Here is a 25,943-nt window from a genome sequence, read left to right on the forward strand (position 1 = left end):
CAACCCTGTTGCAACTATTTCTGCAAGAGAATTCAGACATTTGACTGAATAAATAAAAGACTGAACTAATGCTTAACTTTGCACTTTTAAAATGGAAAGAGTTGTTGTTAAGTGTGACACTTTTGCTTCAGGTTTGAGTTATGAGCTGCTTGCTTAGCAAAGAGCATTATTTTATTGCTTTGTATCTGCATCATGGACTGTAATAATAATGGCCATAGCTACCATGACATCACCCATTGGTTTGTGAACTGGTGTTATGAAATCTCAATCTCGCCATTTCGGCTGTTGCCATCTGTCTCTCAGACAGCCTCTCACTCAAGTGACCCTGCCCTTAAATATGCTTAACTATGGGCTTTTATAAAATTTAAACGATTGAGTTATGAAAAAAAAGAAAAAAAACCTCCCTGCATAATTGTTATGAACATTAAAATTAGCTATAAAGCTCAAAACAGTTTTTTGTACGAGGCTGTAAGCGTGTTTATTTCTGCTTTTGAAGTTGGATATTTTAACTTTTTTTTTCGGCCGTGAAAGTTGCTGCTTGTTCTGTATACGTAATCATAATCTCTCTCTGTCTACAGTATATACTGTAGTATATTTATGATCCCCTATTTACAAAACCCTCACACATTCCAGCTCTTATCAATGTTAGAAAAAACAGCAGTGAACAATTTAAACTGCTTTATCCACACAAACACAAACTGACAGATACAAATAGTCATATCAGATAGAATTAAACAAACATGGCATTAGTCAAACACTGTTGCTGTGTACATAGAGCTCACAGACTCACACAGAAGTTGCACGCCAGTGTACATGCACACACAGTCATTAAATCCTGGGCATACGTTCCATAGAAGAAACAGCTATGATTGATTTGAACTGTTTTCTTGCTCCTTATGCACATCGAGACATGCTCACCAAACTCATGCACTTTAGTTTATAGTTATAAATGTGTTTGGGACAAACAAGAGGGAAACAAATTACATGTCATTTGTGATATATTGTGCAAATCACGTCTCCAGAAGTTTTAGAACACCTCACAGACATAGTGACCATCCCTCTTCCCAACCTTTATGCAGAAAATCACAATGAATGCTTGAGAGGTAACAGTCATTCTTCAGGCCATAGCTCTCTCATCACTGTGTTGCAATCGATCCAGGACATGTACCACACATGAGCTCTAGATGGCAGTAGAGGTGCAGCTCAGCATCACACTGCTGTGACTGTGTGTTGATGTGAAGGTGTGTGCCTGTACCTGCAAAAACCTGTTTGTGTTTGTGTGAGTGAGAGAGAAAGCGAGAGAGGTTGCGCAAGAGTGATCAAGCAGAAAAAAAAATTCCAGCAGTGAAAGGTATTGGAGTTTTAGTTTACCTGTGCTCCCACGCACATTGTTTTACAGACATTGGAGGGAAAATTGTCTATTCTAAATCTTGTTCGTGCCAACATTTGTCTCTATAATCCATGGCAGAACAATAGGCTGATGTGATCAAACAGTATCAGCTTGTTCCCTGGTTATTAAACGTCATGTCTGACCCAGATTCCTACACAGCAGTTACTGTCACACTCACTACCTTTCCAAGAGTTGAATATAATAGAATGGGGTAAATATAAAGAAGGAATGACACATAATTTTATTTCAATGCAGCTTTAGCAAGGCAAGTCAGTGCTGCTGTCAAACCTTCCACCTGAGCCAAAATTAGCAATTCATCATTGTCCAACTGAGGATTGTGGTTTGCTAAATCGTTCAAAACAGCAGATTCATTTTTTTAGTCTTTTTAAGCATTTCTTGTTGTCTGCCAAATGCTTTTGATAGTCGCTAACAGTTGTTACCTGTCTTGTCTTGTTTGTTTGCTTGTTTGTTTCTTTGTTTCTTTCTAGATTGCGCTATAGTGCCATTATGAACTCCCTGCTTCATGCCGCCTTTGCATTTTTAAACAGAACCAAATGACGCCGGTGATTTTAGATAGCATGCCAACATCACAGAATCAAAGGAGGTGTGATATCTGTGACAGGTCATACAAGAGCATCGGCCTCTAGTGTGACATTTAACATACTCATCAACAGCGCTTATAAACAATAACAGTGCCATAACATGGCAATAAAAATCATTCACTGTCTCTGTTATATGGAGACCGATCTCATTCTGTGTTTGAAGGGTAAGAAGCTCTCTTCTTTCTTTCTTTCTTTCTTTCTTTCTTTCTTTCTTTCTTTCTTTCAACCTTGTTGCTTTAATTTCACCATCTCCCTGTCCGTCTGTCTTTTATTTTATCAACTGATCATCAGGGTCATCAGTACAATCGCTGCCTGCCATCAACCACTCTTAAGCCCCACTAACTGCCAGATAACTCATCTTCGCTTTGACTGATGTGCCTGATCTTTGTGTATGTGCTTTGTCTGTGTGCACTTGTGTGTGTGTGTGTGTGTGTGTGTGTGTATGAGCATGTGGGGGTGTGTGCCACTGAGCCATCAGCTTAAGCTACTCCAAATGATGAAGAGCCATTTACGTGAATTCCTCTGTGGCCCCCACCCTCCTCCTCCCTCGTCTCTCACACTCATACATCTCTCCCTCCCTCCCTCCACCTCTCAATTTCTCACTTGGCCTTTGCGTACGTCCTTCTGGCCTCTCTCCCCTCCACCAGGGCTCTCATTACCTCTCTCTCTCAGTGACATCCTGTGACTGGCTGGCCATCAGTTTCTGACACCTCTATGTTCTCATCTCTCCGTTGCTCTCTCTTTTTTTTTTTTGCTTTCACTTAAACCGCAACTGTCTTTATCACTTTATCCCTTTCACTGCTCTTCCTCTCTAATTTCCTATCAAGCTTTCAATCCATACGGTCACCTCCTCGCTGTCTGTTGGGCAGGCTCTCTGTCAAATACTCTGTCTCCACTGTCAGTGGATCATGTGTTTTATTCCTCTCTCTGTCCCTCATATATCCAGTGTCAATGCCAATCCTATTTATGGCTTTTAAATATTTACAGCACATTAGTTAGACTATAGCAAATGCCATATGCTTTACCAGACTCCTATTTTTGAAATTCAGCATCCATTTCTCATCTTTCTTTTATTTCTTTTTTGTTTGTATTCAGTTTAACACACGTTATCAGCCTGCAGTATAAACACTCAAGCTAATCACACACCCGGTGGGACCTTCAGCAGGAAGTCAGAGGAGAATGAAGACATCATTAGGAGAGTCAGCATACTGGACTCCTTTCATGATGTCAAGGACTCAGACAAGTATTTCTGTCCATGTTCTCGTCCCGCTACGGCCCATAGAGATGCCAGTGAAACTCCTCTGCTCTTGCCTCTCTAACCCCTCATCATAAAGCTCACATCTTTTCAGACTGGTATGTCCACCGAGTACCTCTCTTCACAGTCATGGCCTGAGAGGGATTTTTTTTTGGTGATGAGAACTTCAGCAAGAAGGAATCTCATTATTTTCAGTGGATGGGATCTGCGGTTGGATTTTCCACAGTGCAGTGAGAGTAAATTATGGTTGTAGACTTCAAAACATCTATTGCGAAAAGTTAACAATATCTCTGACTTTAACAAAGGAGCATTGTGGAGGTAGTCTTCCATTAGTGCAAAGCAAAAATACAACCCTGAGCAAGGTTTTATGAATCATGACACATATGATCTGGTCCCTGTTTTTGTTGTTGTGGAAAACTGTTGTACAATATCAAAATGAAAATATACATTTGACCTAAAAAAACATACTGAAATTAATTCTAATTTTATGTTTTTCCATTTATTAAATACAGATTTTATCGAAATAATCACAGGTGTAATTAATAACATAAATAATGAGTAAATTTCATTTAGGTGAGCTAATTTCAACGTCTTGGTATTGCAGCTATGCGCACACATAAACAAAATTTACATTTGCGATATTTGCCTCCCATTCACAACGAAGGGGTGAATAGGAGATTTGCTTTGGGTGGCAAAGCAAATTTGCATCTTTGCATCGCATGGAGTTCATCATTGGTGGACTTTGATTGGTGAAGTAGCGGTTTCAACTAAATAAGTTTATGTGGAGGAGACACTGGTTGCTGCTATGTTTAATCAGCCAATATTGCATGATAGTATAAACTGTACTTAATTGACATCTCCCTCACCTGCCTCAGAGCTGCCTGCTCTTGAAGGTGGGACAACACCCTTATCATTTTTATTGGTATGGTGACTTTGGTGACTTCACTTAATTACCAGCAAATTCAAATTGAAGTGTAATTAACCAAGATAAATGAGTGGGGTTTTAGATATCTGTAATGTACCTAAGGCAATTGACCAGCCTCATTATTTTCCAGAACCAATGTCACTCTGGACAGAACAGTTTTCTCAGGTACTATGTCTTTTGTAGAAAGTAGTTGCAATGAAAACTGTTCAGCAAGATCTGTAGATTATCCAGAATTTCTGGGACCTTGTGTCTGGTGTTACATTTTTAAAATGTAATTCTTCAATGCTGTGAGGCCTGGGAATAAAATCTATTCAACTCCAAAGGCCACTTTCACAGCAGACATTTTGACTTGTCATAGCTGTCACAGTCTGCTCTGCCTCTCTCCTGCTGCTATGGGATTTTTTCCACTTACTCCACCCCCACCTCTCTCTCCATCCAGCCACTCCCCCTCATCAGCCTCATCACCTCCACCTGGTGCTCCCAGCTGCTCTTCAGCTCCAATCAAGCCAGTATTTAAGCAGCAGCCTCACTCTACTCACTCACTCTTTTCCAGGTTGTCTTTGCTTCCATGCCTGACCTTCCTTCCTTCCTTCATTCATAAAATAGTCTTATCTCAGTCTTCAATAATGTGTTCTCAATGTTGCTTTGACAATGTTGTTCCTTTTCTCTCATGTAACATTGTGGGAATGTTTTATGAAAGAACTATGATCTGTCACCTCAACATCACCCAAACATCCTCAAAATGTTGCAGTTATAACATGTCTTAGTCAGCTTTTAAACTTATAGGGACATTATTTGAAATTGAATTAATTCTTTGAGAATTAGATGAAAATGTTTCCTTTAAAACGTTATTGCAACTTGTTTGTAATGTTAGCCAATGTTGTGGGAATGTTCCCTGCTAGCTGGGATGACACATCTAAATGGTATTCAGCCATTATTAATGTTAATGTCTGCTGTGAAAAGGGACTATTGTACAGCGAAGCAGGCAGACATTTCAGAGTTTCTTTTTCTTAAATTTTAATATAATTGCTTTAATAGGATAGCATTGTGGCTCTAAGACGTGTATGTTGGATGTGTGCTACTGTAGATAAAATATGAACAATATTTACTTGTTTTTTGTTTTTTCCCTTCAATTCTACATCACACATTCACCTACACCACTTTAACTTTTTCAGATATCACTGAACATGTGAGCTCCGATCTGTTCAGAGACTTCTTTATCTTGGCTGCTCAGGAAGTAGTTGGCTATTTAGATGGTTTAAAACATAAAACCAAAATGGTACTATTTTCTGCTTTTGATCAAATTATGTGTCTCTCTTCCCTCTGTACCTTTTTATTCTGATGATTAGACCTGCCAGCATCACTTATTCCTCAAACTGGCACATTAGACTTCAGGTTAGTTGAGTTGACTTAAATTACTACATCACACTTTCTTTTGATTTGCAGCACTTTAGTTTGATTTGGCAAGATAATTTCAGGTCAGGATCCAATTAGTGTGAGGCTAAATGATTTCGGTACCATTCATTTTGAGCGAAGGGCAGCACATGGGCTCAGTGGTTAATGCTGTTGCCTGGCGGTCAAAGCAAGGCAGCTGTTTATCTGTGAAGGTTCTGCCTGTCTCACCCCACCCCCCAAAGAACTGCAGATTAAAATTGTCTTTATAAATGAGTTTGCCCACAGTTAGTCCTATGATGGACAGGTGACCTGTCTTCTTGCCATTTGTGCATGCAGGGAAAGTCCCCATCCCCCTGTGACTCTGAGTAGGTATAAGTAGGTATAGAGGATGAATAAGTAAAAGCTCCCAACCACCTTTTGTCAAGGTTATTTAACAATTTCTCCATTATTTCGTCAATACACTCCCAGGATTATCTACAGCCCCCCTGTGCATACCAGGAGTGACAAAAATGCTGTTGATTCTGGCTGACTGACTATTTTCTCTCGCCTTCCTTTCACTCTGTCCCTGTTGCTGCCACTCTGTCATTGCTAAAAGGTTTCCAACCATTACCAAACAGTCAATATATATCCAGCATGAGGCCACTGAGGAAGGTTTAACCCAGCAGATGACATTCAGTACAGCGCCATAATCATTGCCTCCTAATGAATTAAATAGCCCTGACATTTCGCAGCACAACACTTGTCCTTTTCCTGCAACCGCTCTGCTGTTGTACCCCTCCTTTCATGCATTCTGTCTCTCCCTTGTTCTTGTTCTTTCTCTTGCATTTCTTTTCCATGAGCCCTCTGGCCCCTCGCTATGCCTCCCCCTTCCCTCAATACCTCCCCCCCTTCATTTCTATATCCCTAGCTCCTTCCCTTGCTCCTTCTTGCTCCTCTTCTCACTCGTCCGCTCATCGGTATGCCGCTGCACGCCCAGCTGTCTATGCGGGCAGAGCTGGGAGAGGGGTGGAGAGAGAGAGAGGGGTAGAGAGTCACTGTTTAGCAGCAGAGACAGAATCCAGCTGGAGGGTCACGACCCTAAATGACCATCCTCGCTCACACGCACACAGACGCGCTCAATAAGTCATACGCTCACGCCTTCCTGATGGCAGGAGCAATAGGTCATACGCCAACAATGTAGGAAGCGAGAGAAATGGACAAAAGGAGAGAAAGGGAGAAAGCAGGATTTAGGAATGAGGTGGAGGTGTGTTCCCTGCTTGCAGCACCGTAATTGTCCTGTGGTTTGGTGGCAAGGAAGGATAGAGACATAGAAAAAAGTAGCAATGGAAGGGGCACGATCTGCAGCAGAGGGCTGCTTTGCAATGGCGTCAGAAAGTTTCTTTTATCCTGGAATACAGATGAGGACTGGATGGATGACTGCCTGGCTGAACTGTTATGGGATGGACAGAGAGAGACTCATATATGGACAAACAAAAGTTCTGGGTCTGTTTGAGTTTTCTCTGTTTGGCACATTGGCATGCATGGAAGAATTTCACAAAGAAATATGACAATAATAAATCATGGTATGATTTTAGAGTACTTATTAGAGAGGAATCTATGGAGGCCCTAAAGGCACACTGGGGAGGAAAAAATTAGATGGTGTAAAAATAAGAATAAATGAATAAATGGTGAAAAAATCATGGTGGAAAAGAAACGATGTAGAAATATATAGATGGTGGAAAAAAATCATGGACAAAAAAATGTTGGTGGAAAAAAATTAATGTGGAATTTTTTTCCACCACTATCAATTATTTTCTAAGGGAGATATAGCTACTTTTAAGAAATTGTGTTGGTTGAGGCCTTTGTATTAATGTATTTCTATATTTAGGAAAACAATAATGTGCAACAATAACAACCTTAAACAGAATTTTAGAGTTAAAACTGTTGTGGTTTGCAGTTGTGTTTTTATTTATTTATTTTTTTTGTTGACTTTTTTTGTGAAGTATATTTACACTGGGGAAAAATGGGCATTTAACTCCTCCAGTGAAAATCTTTCTATGTTTTGTTTTATTAATCTGGCATAAAATGGGGCGAATTAAAGGTGATTTGGGCAGTTTAGGATTTCATCATTCTTCAATCTTTCATGCCATAAATTTAAAAAAAGACCAACAAATGATTAATTTCTGTAATGCTGTAGATTTACCGATCGTTTTGAGTAGGAAAGAAGGTATTATCATATTCCAAGGATGCATGGCATACCCTTTTGTTTAAACTGACCCCCAAATCTTTTTTGGGAAGCATTTCAGTGATTTGGACAGCACATCTTATCACTGATTTAGGTGAATTCAAACATATTTATTGCACAATCTATTTCATTCACATAATTTCACACGCATATATTTCATATCCTGCCCATCATTATGAGAGATTCCATCTAGCCTATATTTCTATTAAACTTTATTGCTGAAGTCCATCTATGTTAATTACAATCTAAACCTGCCTTTCCTCACTGTAACAACATCCCACTCCCTCCCACATCTTCCCGCAACCACATTTCATTGAAAACATTTAATTGGGGTAGCTGAAAAAATCCTTCAAGTTGAAAACATTTAATTAGGTTAAATAAAAAAGTTTGAAGTAAAAATTTAATTGAACACATTTAATTGAGGTTAAAAAAATGCTAATCTGTATTAGTTACGGATGGATAATAGGTCAAGGGTATGTGTTATGTTATTGTAAGGACCCAGGCAGTTAACCATCAGGCCAAGTTTTTTTCTCCCTCTTTATGGCATTTTTCACTGTTGGAGAGTAGAGTAAACTATATGTAATAAACAGATACGTGATGCCTCATCTTTCCTGTCTCAAGCAAACATAAACAATCTTGTATACACATTACATCTCTTATCAAATTAATTCGAGCACGTTTATCTTATGGGGCGAAGGGGAAATTATTTTTCCTCTGATCTCTAATGCTTGTCATCATGAAAGCCTGTTGGAAAAAAAAACAACGAGGGCTCAAAAGCTCTAATCAGAGCTATAACATTTATCTTGATGCTGTGAGGATTTAATTAGAGGGGAATTCCCGCTGCCCATGATTGCTGAGGCAATAGGGGACTTGATGTCTTTGAATCCGATGTTTATTCCCTGAACAAACTAATGCACGCTATAATAATTCGTTTTAGAAAGTTGAAGTCTAATAAACACATTCGGGAAAAGTTGGTAAGTTAGTAAAAAAAAAAAAAAAAGACTACCGGTAAACCAAAACATCAGCGGTGATATCGCGAGAGTTTGTTGCCACAGTAACGACTCCTCAACACAAGCGGCCTGAGCACAGAGACTGGAGCACGCTGCCTGCGAAAACCTGAAATATTGAAGCACAAATCGTGAAATATTGTCAAAAAAGTTGTGTTTTCATACCAGTAAAGTAAAACTACATCGAAGAGCGGAAGATTCATCGTGCTGTCACAAACTGGTGAACCAAGGTGAGTCAAGGAGAGCGTCAGGTAAATTATTCTCAGCAGGGTTTAAAGTTGATGTGCTGTAGCGTTACACAAACCCCAGTAGTCATGTTTGCCGTCAGTGATCAGTCTTACCAGTTGCTGAAATATTTTGGGTAAGTCTCCACCAGCTTTAGTCAAATATAGCCTATATTTTGCCTATATTGACTCCTTCTTCTTATATAAATGCTGTGTAGATAAAACGCTGTTTTGACTTAGCAAACTGGTTTTGTTTTCGGTAGCTTTTAGCCAGATCACGTCATTATTTATGAGGTGCATCCAAATTTAGCCAACGTAGTCCACACTGTCACGTTTAACACGATTTCTAGTCATTGGCATATGATAACATTATGGGCTAGAGATTTTAAAACACTGTATTTCCTGCTGTAGGGACTGTTTGTTATTATAAGTTATTGTTTATTGTTTTAGGCACTGGGAAGAGCGTTGTGTTTTTTTATTTGGATCATGGGAGTTCCCTTCAACATTATATGGTCATATTGTGTATTAATTTAAAATTTCCTTACACACTTTAACTTCAGGATTTCATTTTCAATTTAAAACTTATGATCATCAGGGTGAGTTTTAAAAATCTGATAATGCCCAAGATGCCAGGTTACTGATATCATTCTGGCCACTGCTGCCACTGTTGTGTATGTAACAGTTTATTTGGCATTGTTACTAATGCCAGCATCTAGCTCTGTGATCTCTCTCTCTGTGATCTCCCGCTCTCTCTGTGTGTGTGTGTGTAATGTGCTGGTTTTGTGTGTGTTGCTGTCATGCACCCATATTCTGCTGTAGTGATTGAGATTGTGTGATGCTGCATTTTTTAAGGAGGATGCATTTTGCTCAAGAAACTAACAATTTTGATGATAAACCCCCCTCCCCCATATTGTTTGCATTGGCTCCATAAGTAAATTAAATTTGGCTGTTTATGGTAACGGGAGGGTCAAGCATTCCCCTCCAGTTATTCAGGGAGGCTCAAGGAAAGTATTTGCAGCTCAGGGGAGGGTCATGATGAAATTCAGTCACACCCCAGCTACCCCCTCTGCTGATAAATAAAGTACAGCCCCCCTAGCAAAGCTGTTTTTGGTTTGGACCAAGAAAACAGAGCTACAGGAGTTAACTTGAGACATGATGATGTATTCTCAGCCACTGTTGCCAAAAAACTGAGGCTGTACACTGAAGTCTCAGTGTTGCTGTCTCTGTAAAAGCTACTGTTGTCATGAAGAACTATAAGCTTCAGTATGTCACAGTGGGTCTGTCACCTGGATGTCTGCAGTAGACTCTTCACGGCAGACGTTATGACATGTCATAGTAGGAAAAGCACAGGTGTATTCAATAAAATTAATGCTACATTCCACATAGGGGAGGCCTGGGAGTTGTGCATGCTGGCTTAATCGGGTATCTTACTGGGACACTTAATAGAACTGAGCCATCGTGAATGTTACCAGTTTCACCTTTGATTTTCTTACTATGAGAAGTCAAAATGTCATAGATCCTTTTCACGGCAGACAATTTCACATTAAGTTGATTGATTTGAATTTATTGTTATTTGATAGGGACAATACAACTTACATAGTTCCAGTACAGATTAGGAAACTGACATGTTGCACAAAGAGTGTATAGCTATATTTCTAATTTTCAATTCTTATCCCTCATGGGGCTTTTACATACAGTGTTATTAAATTATTGAGTGTCAGATAATAATATACTACTACTACTACTACTACTACTAATAATAATAATAATATTAATAATAATACATTTTATTTATAGAGCGCTTTGTAGGCATAGTAAAATACATAGCCTCTAACACAGTACACTTACTACAGTGCATATACCACAATACATACTACATCACAACACATACCACAATACACCACTACACCTTTGTTGTGAAGGATTTTAAATCTGGAATCAATTTGATTTGATTTCAGTTGGTAATGTGTTCCAGAGTTGACAGCCCTTGTTCAATTTTAAATTTACGATATGTTAATTTACAATTGCCAATTATGCTACTCATAGTTACTCTGTTATTGTCTTTTGTTTGCATGAATCTGGAAAGAGGCTCTGGAGCTAGACTATTTTTAAACTAATTTCAGGACACAAAAATTAGTGATGGCAGGAAAAGCACAGGTGTGATTAATATAATGAATCATCCTTTACTTTTGCTCTTTTATTTTGTATTAGTGATAAAGCTTCAAGGGACACTAAATGTAACTGCGTCATTGTTAATGTTGTTAGTTATAACTGTGCTTTGCCTGCTGTGACAAGAAAAAACACCTCTGAAAAAGGTCTGCTAGGTAGGCTATCTATCAAGCAAGCTGAGAGAGGAAGCTATAATGTGCTGCTTTGCATTCTGGTGGGCAGAGGTTTTATATAGGGCACTAGTATGTGAAATGTGTGGGTCTTTGTTAAGAGGTTACCTACCTTGAGCAAAACTTGCAGTGGCTAATCACCTCCACCTTATGTCACTTTGGAATCATCTGAGTTGCAAGCAGGTGTAGCTGCCTTGCTATTACTGTAAAACAATATATGATATCTTTCTTACTGACTAATTTCTATAATTGGCTTTTACTGCCGAAAAGTGTTGCCAGCCATTTGTCAAGCACATAAGTCTGCCAGATACAATTTCAGCACACAAGATTGCTTGTTTTAACTGCCTCTTATACATTGGAGCAAATCTGTCCTTGCTATTTTGTTCATTTCATTGCAGCAGCATTCATTTATGGCAGTGCTTGATTTAGCCTGGGCCCAGCATGATAGCCAGTTTTATGCAATTACTTTTGTTGTTACTGTTTATTGCAGAAGAGGCTCTTTGTAAAAAGCACAGCACAAGACGCAGGAGGAATACCTGAGCTCTCCGAAAGAAGAGACATGAATTTAAATGACTTTGTGGTGCTTCCTAACAACAAGGCCAAATCCGTCAAGCTCAATGCCAGGTAAGATGAGATAAGATCAATGATGTGATTTAAGACAGGTAGAAGCCCATTATGGTTACTTGGCTGCCATACTGTTTTCATCTGTTTCCATTCAAATTCTGCCCACATAATATGTATTTTACAAAATGCAGTTTCGGGCAAGATAAACCTTGTGACCTGGATGCTGATTGTTTTCAGTGCAGCGCATTTTTTTACTTCATATTGCCCAATGCAATATTGAGTCCATTCTACTGTACATTGGTTTCTCATTTGCCAACAGGTAATTGACTGAATTGATGTCTGGCTCGGTGGTTCCCTCATTCAGTGACTAATTGATTAAAGTATTGATCAGTCATGGCAACTGGGATCTGCCAGTGCAGTAGATGAATTGAACGTATTGACGAAAGCCTGGCTGTCCAATCTGAAGGAGTAGGTCATTTGTATGATTGATTGTTGTTGATTGATTGCACATATGTGAGTATGTGTGTGTATGTTGCCATAGGAACTTGCGAGAACAGCACATGGAGACAGTGACTCTGGCCCAGGAGAGCAGAGAGATGGAGGAAAAACTGCAACAGCTGAAAGAGAGCATGAGTAAAGAGAAGGAGGAGAGAGGGTGAGTATCCATGTTAAAGGTTAGTGTACTAGAAAAGGTGGGAAAAGGGGAGGGAGAGGTGACGAAGAGGTGAGGGGGCAGACTGAAGTGGGCAGGTGAGAATGGAGGTAATACAGCTGTAATAGAAAACACAGAAGGGAGTAGGGTTGCAACGGTATGAGCTTTTCACTGTCAGTATGTCAGAAAATATCCCGACTTCACAGAATTACAGTATATGGTGTTTCATTTTTTTTTTATTATAATTGAAACTTGAAACGTTTCTTTAAATGGAGGTATGCGTAGAGAGTCCGACAGGCAGTCAGAGGATAGGAGATGGCCACACGCATTTTTTCAATACCATAGATAATCAAAAGTGCACACTATATAACAGAAGATAATGCATTACAAGCTGCACAAATGGTATGAAACTGTATACACTTACGGTCTGCTAAGCAGGCGTAAGCGTTGTTCCTCCACATACCACCACCTCGTTTTAAAGTGCAATCAACGTTATGTGGATAAATGAAAGTAGATTCAAAAGAAGACAACGCGAAACAAATGTGATGTTTACTCTTTGTTTTGCAGCTTGTTTATATCTGCTAGCTTTAAATATATTATCAGTACAGTACAGTACAAAATCTTGTCATGTTGTTGCCAGATCTCACAATGGTGTGATGCTTAAGCTGAGACATTTCTCAAACAAAGTTAATTCTCATCTGATTTGTCTGTTTGAAAAATCCCAATTCAGTGTCAGAATATTTAGAAGGGATACGGCTTGTAAAAAATGGGTCCAATACCTACTCCAGACACAACAGGTTGAAAGAGTCGATCGTAATCTGTGCTCACCTTCACTTCTCCCATTGGAATGAATGGACTGCAGCTATCATCCTAAAGAGGTGGGGCAATGGCGAAACCTGTGTGACACTGATACAGGAAATTAATCTTAAGTGAGCCATCTCGCTTTTGCTGTAGTCTTTGTAGCCAGTTTTCCTTCCATGGTATACTGTGAAAATCCTGCAACCCTATAGGGAGAGACTCGTTCTTCTGTATCAAGTTTTAATTTACTGCACAGACAATTCTGCTGCTTCTTGTATTGTTGCATTCCATCACATTGAATATCTGTGTTTAAAGTTCAATGCTGTCCGACTTGTGTCTTATTTTATGTTGTAAACTCCATTAACAACAAGGCTCATTTGATGAGGCTGATCATCTGTCATTCTGTCTGACTGCCCCAACACTTTAATCCAGAGCAAAATATCTCAAAATTCTACATTCCTGATGAAAAATCAAATTGAGCACTCAATTATATACAGTATTTGATTTTGCATGTGCTATAACTGTACCATGAATTAGGTCTCAGTGTTTTCTGACAAGTCTCCTCAAACAGCATTAAAACATTTGTTTTACTTAGACTTTGTGTTAAAAATCTGCATTAATAACAGCCCAAGGTGGTTATAACAAAGATGCATAAGTAAATTAATACACTGAGTTGGTTTTGTTTTCTTTGGCCTTCAGTCTTGCTTCCCTGTGGAGTTTTTTTTTTTTTTCAATTTTAAAACCTTTTTTTTTGTCTTTTCCATCAAAACACTTTCTATACTGTAAGCCACAACAAAATAAGACAGAAAATCAATAGCAGGTTAGAGCCATGTGAAACCTGAATGAAGAGTTGTAACCACCTGTAACAGCCACACAAAAGAGAAAATACGAAATGATGGCCGATTATATTTAGAAGACTGTGAATTTTGCTTGGTGTAATAGCCTATACAAGCAAGAACTGAGGAATAAATAGAGAGATTTGGAGGATAAAAGGCTTAACATATATAAATGATGAAAAACGTCAAGCACAAACTGTCACAGCTTAATAGGAGGTGGCAGTGCAGGTGACTAATGGAGAGACAGGAGTCACTGAGGGAGGTAGGAGGGTGGTAAAAAGACTGCTACAGCTGTAAAAGAGCAAGCCACAAAGAAGGTAGAGGCACTGAGTAATAGAGACGGATGGAAGAGGGGACTAAATGAGAGAGAGGGAGAGGTCGATGACTTCTCTACCTATAAAGGTCAAGAAAAGGTTGGAAGGAAAAAAGGAAAAAGCCTCTCATAGATGAAGTAGGCTAATGCCCATATAGTGGACTATTCTAAAGGTCAGGGAGTCCTACAGAAACGTGGTCCTAACAACTTGTATGCAACTTTACTAATTATTTCTTCAATGAAGAAATACAACAATGTAAGGGGAAGAATCAGATGTTAAACTAAGCTTTAAAATAAAGGTAGTAAAATGACAATGACATGGCAAGCGTTGACCCAAGTATCCCATTTCTTTTTAGTTTTTCTCTCTCTACCTTTCCCAAAATTACCATTACCAAAACTGCTGCTATGTAGTAAACATGGCTTAAATTTGTTTGTATTATACCATAAATTTACATTCACAACGCATAGAGTAATTGCAAAGGATTTAAAGAGGCTCATAGGTGCAGTGTTGCCAATGCGTTTTTTTTGTCTATAAATACCTCCAGGGCTAGAGTGGGACTCATCTTTTAGCCTGGGAGTTTCATGGCTCAGACCAGCCCACTGTAGTTCACAACCTTTTATACTGGAAATATATATTTTTAGCCTTACTAGTATGTAAGTCTGAAATACAGCAATGTTCTGTACAACCTTGTTATTCATAGTTTATTTTATCAAAAATCAAATGTCCAATTCAATGCAAATATGTAAATATAAGTTCAAGTCTCCCCACCATATTAAGGTTTTTATTTTAAGGTTTTTTTTAAAGTCAAGTCAGTTTCATTATATACTGCCAAATCATCAAGTTTTTTTTCTGGGCACTTTTTATATTGAACAGGTCTGGACTGATCTCTCTTTATAAATATTAACATGAATTGAATCCTGCCTGCCCACGCTGGAGTTATGGGTACATGACTGTGCTTGGTCGTGGCTCTTCCTCGCTCTCACTGTCAGCAGCAAACTGGTTGAGGGGCTGCTGCTGCTGAGGGGCTACAAGGCAGTGTTTCACACTTATTTGTGACATACTTTGTGCAAAGAACTTATTCGTATTGTATATGTAAGGCTATATATCACCACACAATTCACTGACGAGATTCATAAACTTGAACAGTGGTTTGCAAGCAATGTCATATGTTGTGTTTTGCCCATCTGGCATCTTGATCTTGCACTGCTAACTTACCTGTGTCATCATCTCCATCTGGCATTTTCTTCGAGATGTTGCTATCACAGTCAAGTCGCAAGTTTGTTTTAATTAAAAACTTGTGAAGTTTGGCACATTTGGCCCCGTCAGCTTGTAGAGCTTTCCAAAAAAACCCAAAACAAATTGTCCATCTTGTAGGCTACTTTTTATGTCGTGCATCTTGCTCACATCCTTTACCACCTGCAACTCTAATGGCAATGACTTTCTTGGGGGGAAGCGAATGACCAAAGTCAGGTATCAAAGGTAATTACGTCATCAGTGAGGTGACCCATTGTAACCTCCTGGGCTCCGTACACCATGTACACTGGCCCTTGCGGCCCCACAATCAACTCGGCCACCAGGAACTTTCCTGGTTCTCCAGACTCATGGCCTGAATACCTCCCATATATTTATTTCTTTTTGAGAGGCTAAGGCAATAAATTGGATAGGTCAAAACTGAGAAGTGCAGTTGTTTGTCTTCAGACAAACTATTTTGGCAGCAACAAATGTTTTATTTCATATCTGAGACCAAAATTTATCTCCCAAAAGAAAAAAAAAACCATTTTGTATCAAAACGCTGCAGACGCATTAGAGCTGGTGGTGAATTAATAAAAGGATGATTACAGACAGTGACTGGCCAGACATTTTGGGAGCTTAACAATGTTACAGATTTCTAAACAGGCATTATTTGGCTATATTGACCACATATTCAAAATCTTAATGGGTACTCTTTGTCTTGAAAAGTTTCAAAAGTTAATAAAGTGACACAATAGCAGTCCTAGAATGAAAAGTTACAACAGCTTTGAGCCTGGCTCAAAATCTCCATCATCCCCACTGGTTGGCAGATGCATTCTAGGATACATGGGGTATCCAAGTAAACTTGATCCTTGATAAAAGCATGAACACTTCTGGACATTTGGACTTCATCGGACTAGATGTCAACTTTGAATTCAACACTACTTGGACAGTGACTGATTACATACATTTAATAATTCCACTAGTACAGACAAGAACACATATTGACAAAGGCCTTTTGATTTTTCTTTCCCTCAGGTTCACCCATCCATTCATCTCTTGTATGATAAAGTCTGAAATTTTTCCTCCATACATAAAATAGACCTGTCCATATTCACACAAATCAAGGCTGAACTTGCCGAGGAACACAGTGTGATCATGTTCTCTTTGAGGTAGATGTATTTTCCTCCTGTAAAGGTCAGGCCAGCATGTAATGAAATTGTCTGAGTCAGGATGCAAACTGATCAACCAAAACAGACTTTTCTGCAAGTCTCCAACATTTCATTCTATTTTTAAGTTCTCACTTGTCAGATGACAAATGATAAGTGTCATCATGACAAAAGAGATTATGTTTGTCTGTTATTCTGCTCTGGTGATCAACAGTCAGCAGAATACAAAAGCGGGCATGTTTTTGCTGATTAACACTGTGATGGCTTCAGATATACTACTTCAACTGATTATTGGCATGTAGTGTGATTGAATGATCACACTATCGCTGTCACACTGTCACCCACATCTATTGTGTCTTTGTTTGTTTTGCACTAAAAAAAGTTGGATTTTGATTAGGATTATATGGAAGCGAAATTCTAACTTGAGAAAATAACTCTTTGCCCTGTTTTTTTCTGCATTAATGACATTTTTATTGCAGAAATATGAGAAAAGTTTTAAAGGAAAATGAATCTGCTATACTTTAAAAAAAAATTAACCAGATAAACATCTTCCTACAGAAAACATGAGAATTTATAAGATCATTACCATGAAAAAAAAAGCTGATTTTTTTCAATGAACACTGAGATAATAATCTCGTTAATTTGGAAAAGTAGTGCATATTGTTTCTCCATGAAAATCTTTCTTATATTTTTATCATTTATTTATTTATTTTTATTTATTTCATTTATTAATAAGAATTGATTGGGCATTTTATTACACGAGTGAATGCATTACACTACCATAGCATTGGAAATTGGGCTCTATGGTATTATTTAATATAATGGGGCAGCATCCACACAGTGAATAGGCGCATATACATAGTGACATACAATTACACACCACCACGAAATTACACTGGCGATAGCTTGTGTGTGAGTGTCTGTGTATCTAAGACTATTAAATATGTATGCTAGGCTGCACATTAATTTAAGGTGGATTGAATTGCTCACTATCACACACAAAATAGCCTTTTTTTCTGCTCACATTTCATTACATAATATGTACCTGGCTCATTACTATGTCTGTTATCCAACAAATTCAGATTGAAGGGCATCCCAGTCTGTGAGCAGGAAATTAATTTGCTAAATGCAAACAAACACTGGTTATTAATGTGATTGTTTTATTCTCCGTTCCCAGTTTACCCCATTCCATCTCATTTCATTAATAACTCAGAGATGCGTTATCCAATGTGAAGTTATGGAGAACAGTGTAATAGGAGTGTATATCCAAATATATTAGCACATAACTCAGGGACAGTTTTAGGGAGAGGCAGAGTATGTACATAACACACAGACTCCTTCAGTAACAGCCAGAAAAAGGTTCCACACACACACACACACACACACACACACACACACACACACACGTTTACAGGCAGCATTGCTGATTACCATATCAGTGATTTAGAGCTGAGGTATGATGAGTCACTCTGTCCGCATAATTTAATTCTATTGGTTGAAATTCATACATCATCACAAACAAGGAAATGCATGCCGCTGGTTATAATTGTAGGTTAATGTTTATAGTTTTAGGAGATTAGTTGTGTGTTTGTGTGTGTGTGTGTGTGTGTGTGTGTGTGTGTGTGTGCGTGTGTGTGTTTGTATATGATTACTGCTCTGTTTCTAAGTGGAGCCTAGCTCTAATTAAGAAGCCATACATCAGTATGGGGAGAGGGCCCGCTTGTCCAGGCTGCACAAACGATAAGCACATAAACACAGTGTTTCCTGTCACACTGAAGTACTGCAACATTTACTGCTCCACCAGTCCCAAGATACGACAAGGTGTGTGCATGGCTGCCTGTGTGTTTTTTTGATTCTAGCTCTCCATAAATAATGGTACATGTGTTTGTGTTTGTTCTTTTAACATATTGCCAGTTACAGAGAATACTACCTTTTTTGGTTCATCATTCTTGTGTTTTTTTAATCAGTAAAGACACACTTAACTATGCTACTCTAAAGAAATCCTGCTTAAGGCCTTTCTCTTTAAAATATAACCAACTTGGGAAAGATTTTCCAATTGAGGGTGAGAGCCAGCTTGAGGTGGAACGATATTGTAAAAGCTTGTGTTTGTGTGTTGGAGAAACTACAGGCCTAACTACAAACTGTAAGCAGATGAAACAGTTTACTTGGGTTATAATTGCATCTGATTACATCAGAATTTTCCTAATTTTTACTTTGCTGATAAGAATAGTAAAATAGTTGACTTTTCTTTTCACACAGCCATTGTTGATTAATAATGGTTTGCTGATTTGTTTTCATGTGCAGTGGTGTCACTAATCAGTTTTGACTGCACAGAGCTGTTGTCAAGAAAGGCAGTCAAACATTTTAACGCCTTTATTATCTCTAGAACTACTGCTGGTTGCAGATTAAGAGCTGAAGCAGAGACTCACAGCAAGTCCCTTGTATCAGTTGAGATTAGTCAGAAGATGAGTTTTGCTGCCTTTATATTTAACCACTGCTTTTCAAGTTTAACCTATTGCTGTACATTAATCAAGATTTCTAGTTTGTGTTGTGTATTTTCTATCTGTTGGTTGACAATTTTGATAAACTGAGAAGAAGATGATGGATGGCAGAGGACAAGTTTGTAGAAGATGCAATAAGGCTGAAAACACACGAAATAGGATTGAACAGAAGCAGTCGTGGAGTAAATTACTTTATTAGGTACTGAAAAAAGCATATACACATGTCCTGTCAGGCTTTTACAATTGAACTCCACATGAATGTAGCTGCGGTTCTCCCCTCCCTTTTATCTGAAGACTGTGTGAAGTAGTGCAGCAGTCTTTTAGATGTGAGACCCAGAAACAGTTTAAATCAATTAATTGGTATGCCTCTAATGAAAAAGTTGAAAAAGTTTCTCATTATTTTCTCTTTAATTGACATGGGAGAATGCAGGCAAGGATGGGCATTTGGCAGGTAATCAGGTGTTCTGATGTATGATGTTAGGGTACCTGGATTCTCTCTGAGCTTCCTCCCTTACTTGTCTTTTCCTCTCAGAACACACAAGCGAATCGTTGACAAGCCTTTACTGTAGATCTTCAAGCTATGATTTATGCTCAGGCTGTGCAGTGTACTGTGTGTCTGTGTTATGCACCACTCTGTTTTTCTCCCTCTGCTTGTCTCTTAGATCGCAGAGCTCCCAGACTAGACGAATTGTTCGTCTTTGTCTTAGAGTCGGCCTACACTCACACACACTCTTACGTATGCACCCGAAGAATAGGCAAACAAATTCAGTTTACTGAGAGGAGGTGCAGTATAATCAGTTTGTGAAGAGTACACAGGCGATAATAAAGCCAGTCCAGCAACTCGGGGCAAATGCAGTACATCATTCACTGTTTTGGCCTGCCCGATTCACAGATGTAATGTAGCTTTGTCTTAGGGCCTACACAGCTTATAGACACGAGCTCTTGTCTTATCTAAAAGTACAGTTAATGTTCCCTTTGTCCTGCTTCTTCTGTTGTCTCTCTGCTTTGTTCTTTATTGGCTCTTTCATCCTTCTTTTTCTACTTTTACTAGCCTTTGTTTATTCCTATTCTATTTGGTTTTTTTTGGTGGTCATTTCAAAGGTTTAAGTTGTCTTGTCCTTGCACCTGTTTCAGTCTGCATGTGTGCATACATACATGTGTCAACCCTGTGACCTAACGCTGCTCATGCTGGACTAAAACGTGTTAACATTTGTTTTTATAAGGTTCTGTGTTTGAATCTTTTTTGCCGTTGTCTGGACCCTCCTTTTTGCCCTGTCCTCTTATGTCACACTGAGAGAATTGAGAGAAATCTCAGTTACTTTGGCATAAGACTTCCTATGCAATTGTGCATGTGTGTGCGAGCAGGACACAGATGTTGTCAGTTCCCCCTTTGGGTGCGATAAGTCAGTTAAAGGTGATAGCCATGTGTCAGACATGAGTGTGTCAACGTACGACAGGTGGTATTTGCCTTGGGTTAACATTGAATTGTTTGATGCTTCTTTCTCTGTCCTTATAATGTAGTTTATCTGTTTATCATTTAGAAATGTGAGCTTGCTCCAAGCTAATGTGAAACGGTACTCGTCGCTGTGTTTCTTCCACTTTGACTTTGATGAAGAGATGTTCTTTGACGAGGTGGCATTAGGTGTCACATTTGATGTTTGTTTCCAATATGCAAGCTGTGACTCAGAGGTTGTTGTCTGCTATGGATTCGCTAGACAGTGAAAGGTGGAAAGCAATGTGTGAGTGTGCCCGTGTCTATGTATGTGACTTGCTTTGTGACTTTCAGGTGTGGTCAGGTCACTGCGTATAATTCTTACTGCATGGCTGGCTTTACGTGGATTGACAAAATCTCTTTCACACACACGTGCTGTTATTGTTAGTTAAAAGTGTTGAAAATAAATTTGGTATGCGACTTTCTGTGTAACAGGTGTGGTCAAGTCACTGCATGTCATTCTCACTGCATGGCTGGTTTTACATGGACTGACAAAATCTATTACACACACACACACACACACACACACACACACACACTGTTATTCTTACTTAAAAGTGTTGAAAATGACTTTGGTTGTTCTGATTATTTTTTGAAGTTTGGAGTGGTCTGCCAGCAGCACTCACAGTCAATGCAAAAGGTTGAGACGGTAGTTTGTGTTTGTAAGACATAGAAACATTAACTGTGGGAATGTGTCAGTGTCTGTATGTTTCTAAAAACAACTTGAAGCCATTATTATTTCGAAGTGTGTTTGTTCACTCATACACATATATGTGTGGGTGTAATTGAGTGTGTGTCTCTGTGGATAATGAGATCTTTGCTAATGCAGAGTCTACAGAGATACACAAACAGACACACACACTTTATCTCTCCAGGTTGCCTGTCCTGAGGGGACACCCTGTCATCCTGCACCGACAGGGGTGTGCCTCAACTGTCTCCCTTAGCGACAGTCCAGTTGCCAAGGTGATGTCGCTAGGGTGATTACCTGACGCCCACCCTCAGTGTCAGCAGAGCACAGCTACGGCATCAGGGGTGCTGGCAACTCTTGCCATCACATACACACACAGATACAGAGAGACACACACCCACGCACACAAATAGAGTCTGACTTCCTGTGCCTTGACAGGCTGCCAGCTCAATCCAAAATAAACTTCTTTCAAAGACAGCCAGACATCACAATAGCATAAATAGCATAAATAATTCAACAACATGAGCATGAATAACTCACGTCTAAATGAGGATCCCTCTCCATTTCTTCACTTTCTGCAACTGACAGGTGCGTCCTGCAATAGTGTATTAGTGTATATGTGCATGCATGTGTGTGCACATTTGCATTCATGTATTTTAATATGCATCTATGCCTGCTTGTTTAAGTTTAAGTAGGTATAATTTCTGTAACCTTTCATGTTCTCTTTTAATGTGTGAAATTTAATAGACCTCTATTGTGTGCAGCAAGGCGGAAAACATCCTTTTGGTCTTCGACTGAATCACTCACTGTGGAAGTTTACACCCATTGTGCATAATTTATGTTAGCCAAATTCTTGTGTGTATGTAAGGGCAAGTGGCAAAGAGCTTTTCCTCGCTGTTCTTATTCCTCTTAACATCACAAGGACCATCTTGTAACAAATTAAACACTCTTTTCAGTTTAACGGAACAAAGTGATTTTCTTAATTTCTTTTTTTTCATTTTTTTACATGGATTTACGGATTAAGTTACGTGGTGCTGTTACACCTTTTTCATGCTGATATTAATTTCTTATTCTTGACATCAGTGCCTTCTCCTCTACTTAAAACCTGGCACTGTTATTAAAATGCTTCAGTCGACTTTGGTACTTCAATGGATTAAAATGAATTAATCCTTAGTTTTGCTACATCTGTCCTGCTTCACTTTCACCCATTGGAAATACAGGAATGGCGAGGTGTTTGCATTGAGGTTCTTTGCTAAATCTTATAAGTCTAATACAGCTTGAGTATGTTTTTTTCTGCTTTTTGTGTGGTAAAGAAGTTGATCTCCTCCTTTCATTATGTTTTACTCACATAAACTTTATGCAACGTGGACAATTATACCAAACCCCTCAAAAATTGATTTAAAAGAACTTGTACCCAGATCTGCTAACGTAAAATGAATATCAGAGTGACTTCTACATTTTGTGCATATAGAAAATATTTCTTCATGAAGAAAAGAGGCATTAAGAAATCAAATCAAGGACTGAAAGAAGATGTCATCACGGCTTCTGAAATGTGATAGCTTTAGATACTTGTAGCTCTTGGTAGCTATGATACTGTAGATGAGCTGTGCATGTCACACTCCAAAGGACTGTATTCCAAGATTGTTGGCTTGCCTTGCCAAAGACAAACCCCTTCTCTCCCCCTTTGTCTTTTTGTCTGTTTAGGCATTCTGGAGGGTTTAGATGGAAGTCTGGCCAATGTGGTTCTTTAAACAGCAACGCTTTAACAAACAGCTCCAAAGAGACCAAGGAGAACAGATTCAAAAAGGTACCAAAGAAATCTAACAATGCATCTACGGATGTGTATATCATGTGTTTGCAACATTATGCAAGAATTGGTATTTTTACCATTTGGTGCACGTACTTTAGGAGTGGCACACCTCGTAGTGAATACAGACCTTCAGTTAGGGGCTGCTGCAACTCAAATTGAGTGAGATTGCTACGACTCCCCACCACATTAGCAAAGTTTTGGTCGCTGCCACCAGATTGATGTGACCCTTGGTGCTGGGGTATGCGCTGGCTGTTAGTGTTGATATTGTAGCAAGTGCTACAAATAGGCAGGAATATGCACTCTGCTGTCAAATTGTCATTGCTTTCTGTTAGCCATAAGACAGGTCACATGTCAGGACAGTGTAAACAGCATGTAACCCGCATTAGTTTTCTCCATTGCAAATGTGTTATTCATGCACTGCTAATGGTGTATGTGGCATGTATGATGTCTTTATTTGGCGTCCCGAGCTAACTTCTTCCTATAGCGAGCTAGTGATGTGTGCGGTAGTACTGCAAAGTGTTTTACACTTCTCCCGGGAGATCCTACCAGCTCACCAAAGTGACCCAGTGCCAGAACAGGCACTTGGCATGTTGAATGGGAATGAAAGCTGTGCAATTTCCTTATTACAAGTCTGTGTACCATCAAAATGATTCTGAAACACATATTTTGAGGTAAAAAAACTTGCACAATGTTGCTTTAAGTTGTTTTAAACTATTGTATTCATATATATCATCTACGTAAGGTTATTGTGATGTTTAATGAGTTTGCTTGCACATTTGTTGTCATGCTGATGACCACTGGAAATTGATATATGTTACTTGTTCTCAAGCCAGATTCCTTAAACTCTGAGAAGCTTTATCTTGTGAGTTGTGATCTAAGGGGTTATTGACACTGTAACAGATGTCTCCTAGTGTCTGTTTCCATATATGCTGTGGGTACACACTGTGCCTAGATTCAGAAACATACCAAAAGTGTGCAACTACTCATTAAGTGCACTGTGCACTGCACACTTGAGATTGCAGTTTGTGCCCTACATCTCAGAAGAAAAACCCTTTTGCCTTTGTGTTTATACCAGAAAAAAGTGCTCATCTTAAAAAGTTTACACTGCCTGAGAGTAAAAAAGAACACAAATAATTGAATTGAAGATTGGGTCTACTAATGTTATAAAACACGATAAAACAATATATGACCACAGAGTAGTTTTTTTTATTTTCATATAAATTCAAATATACTTAAACCTAAATATAAACACATAAATAGAGAGCTCACACAAACTGTTGCCATTGATGTGTTACTTCCTGTCCAGCTTTCAGCAGGCAAGGTGAAGATCCGAATGCTGAAGGATGAGCCACTGACAGGTAAGTTTTTACAGCCACCACCGTGGCTTCAGCTGTGGGTTACCTGCACCTGCACCAGGTAGCCTTGACACAGATCTGTTCTCAAAAAACGTGGGGTCTTTGATACACAACTGTGTATTAAAATTCTTTCTACTCTCTACATGGAGTATTCAAAAGCGGCTACAGAGAATTACCCTGGGAACTGAAAGAGGTTCAGTGTCTTGCTCACGGTTACTTCAGTAAGGTGGATACTTGGCATCACAGGGGCCTGACTGTGGAGCTCTCTTGTTAAAGATTGATCTTTGTAACCAGAAGCCAACCTTGGCAAAGTTATCAATGTTTTAAACATGCCTGAGGCACAAAATAACACCTTGAATCAGAATGTTTCAAAATATGCTGGTGTGTACTAAATGTATACAGTAACAGTAAATGCAACTTTATAAGGACTGTCCTTACCTGCAAGTAGTCATAATTGTAAATGGTGATATATCCTTTTTTTATTATTTACTACATAATACCTTTCAGAAGAGTGGCTTATAATTCCAAATGGTTGTATAAGCATGTTAATTAGTAATGTTTTTTGCACAAAAACCACAAGCATCTCTAAAATTTTGCATATACCCCACTGTATTTGTGACACTGTTTCTGTTGCAGGTCATTTACATAAATATCCTTTCAATGTCATTAACATATAAGGATATCCTCTTCCCAAGTGCTAACAACAGTATACTTACTCTGTTTAGCCCTACCTCAGCCACCACCTCCACCTCCAAACCCTGCCATCGGCCTTCAGACAACAAGAAAGAATAGGCTGAGGGGAACATACTGTGGACAATGTGAAGTCCAGACTGCAGGACTGGTAAGCTCTCAAACAGAACATACACAGATGGCATTTTTGTGCTGAAATCTTTGTACCTCTAGAGCTGGGCAGTGGCACTCACACTGCCATGGGTCTAGGTCCACAACTTCCTGTACCAGAGAGCAGTTTTTAAAAAAACAAAGAGTGCTCACTCTGTAAGTAAAATCTGGGGACCGAAACTTCCCCAGAAGTACACTGTGCACTGACTGACATACAAACAAAACGAAAACAAGACTGCTTAAGTTAAACAATCTAAGTAGACTGAAGATGATTCGTTGTTTATTTTCTAGTTTCATCCATTTGTGGCTAGTGTGTGCGGAAATAAGACTTGT

The 25,943-nt window shown here is 39.0% G+C and overlaps 1 protein-coding gene across 2 annotated transcripts in view; it reads left to right on the forward strand.

The window, feature by feature from the left end:
* Positions 1-8,855: 8,855 nt before the first annotated feature.
* Positions 8,856-25,943, forward strand: part of zbbx (zinc finger, B-box domain containing) — a 62,745-nt gene continuing 45,657 nt past the window's right edge. For both annotated transcript variants that reach the window (XM_088078787.1, XM_088078786.1), the window contains exons 1-6: positions 8,856-9,028; positions 11,852-11,985; positions 12,467-12,580; positions 23,310-23,412; positions 24,722-24,773; positions 25,496-25,611. In XM_088078787.1, coding sequence (XP_087934913.1) covers positions 11,921-11,985; positions 12,467-12,580; positions 23,310-23,412; positions 24,722-24,773; positions 25,496-25,611 — 450 coding nt within the window. In that variant the 5' untranslated portion in view covers positions 8,856-9,028; positions 11,852-11,920. The remainder of the gene's footprint in view (positions 9,029-11,851; positions 11,986-12,466; positions 12,581-23,309; positions 23,413-24,721; positions 24,774-25,495; positions 25,612-25,943) is intronic.

The sequence above is a fragment of the Plectropomus leopardus genome, chromosome 6, assembly GCF_026936395.1.
Source record: "Plectropomus leopardus strain MGB_pleo_1.0 chromosome 6, ASM2693639v1, whole genome shotgun sequence".
NCBI classification, from domain to species: Eukaryota; Metazoa; Chordata; class Actinopteri; order Perciformes; family Serranidae; genus Plectropomus; species Plectropomus leopardus.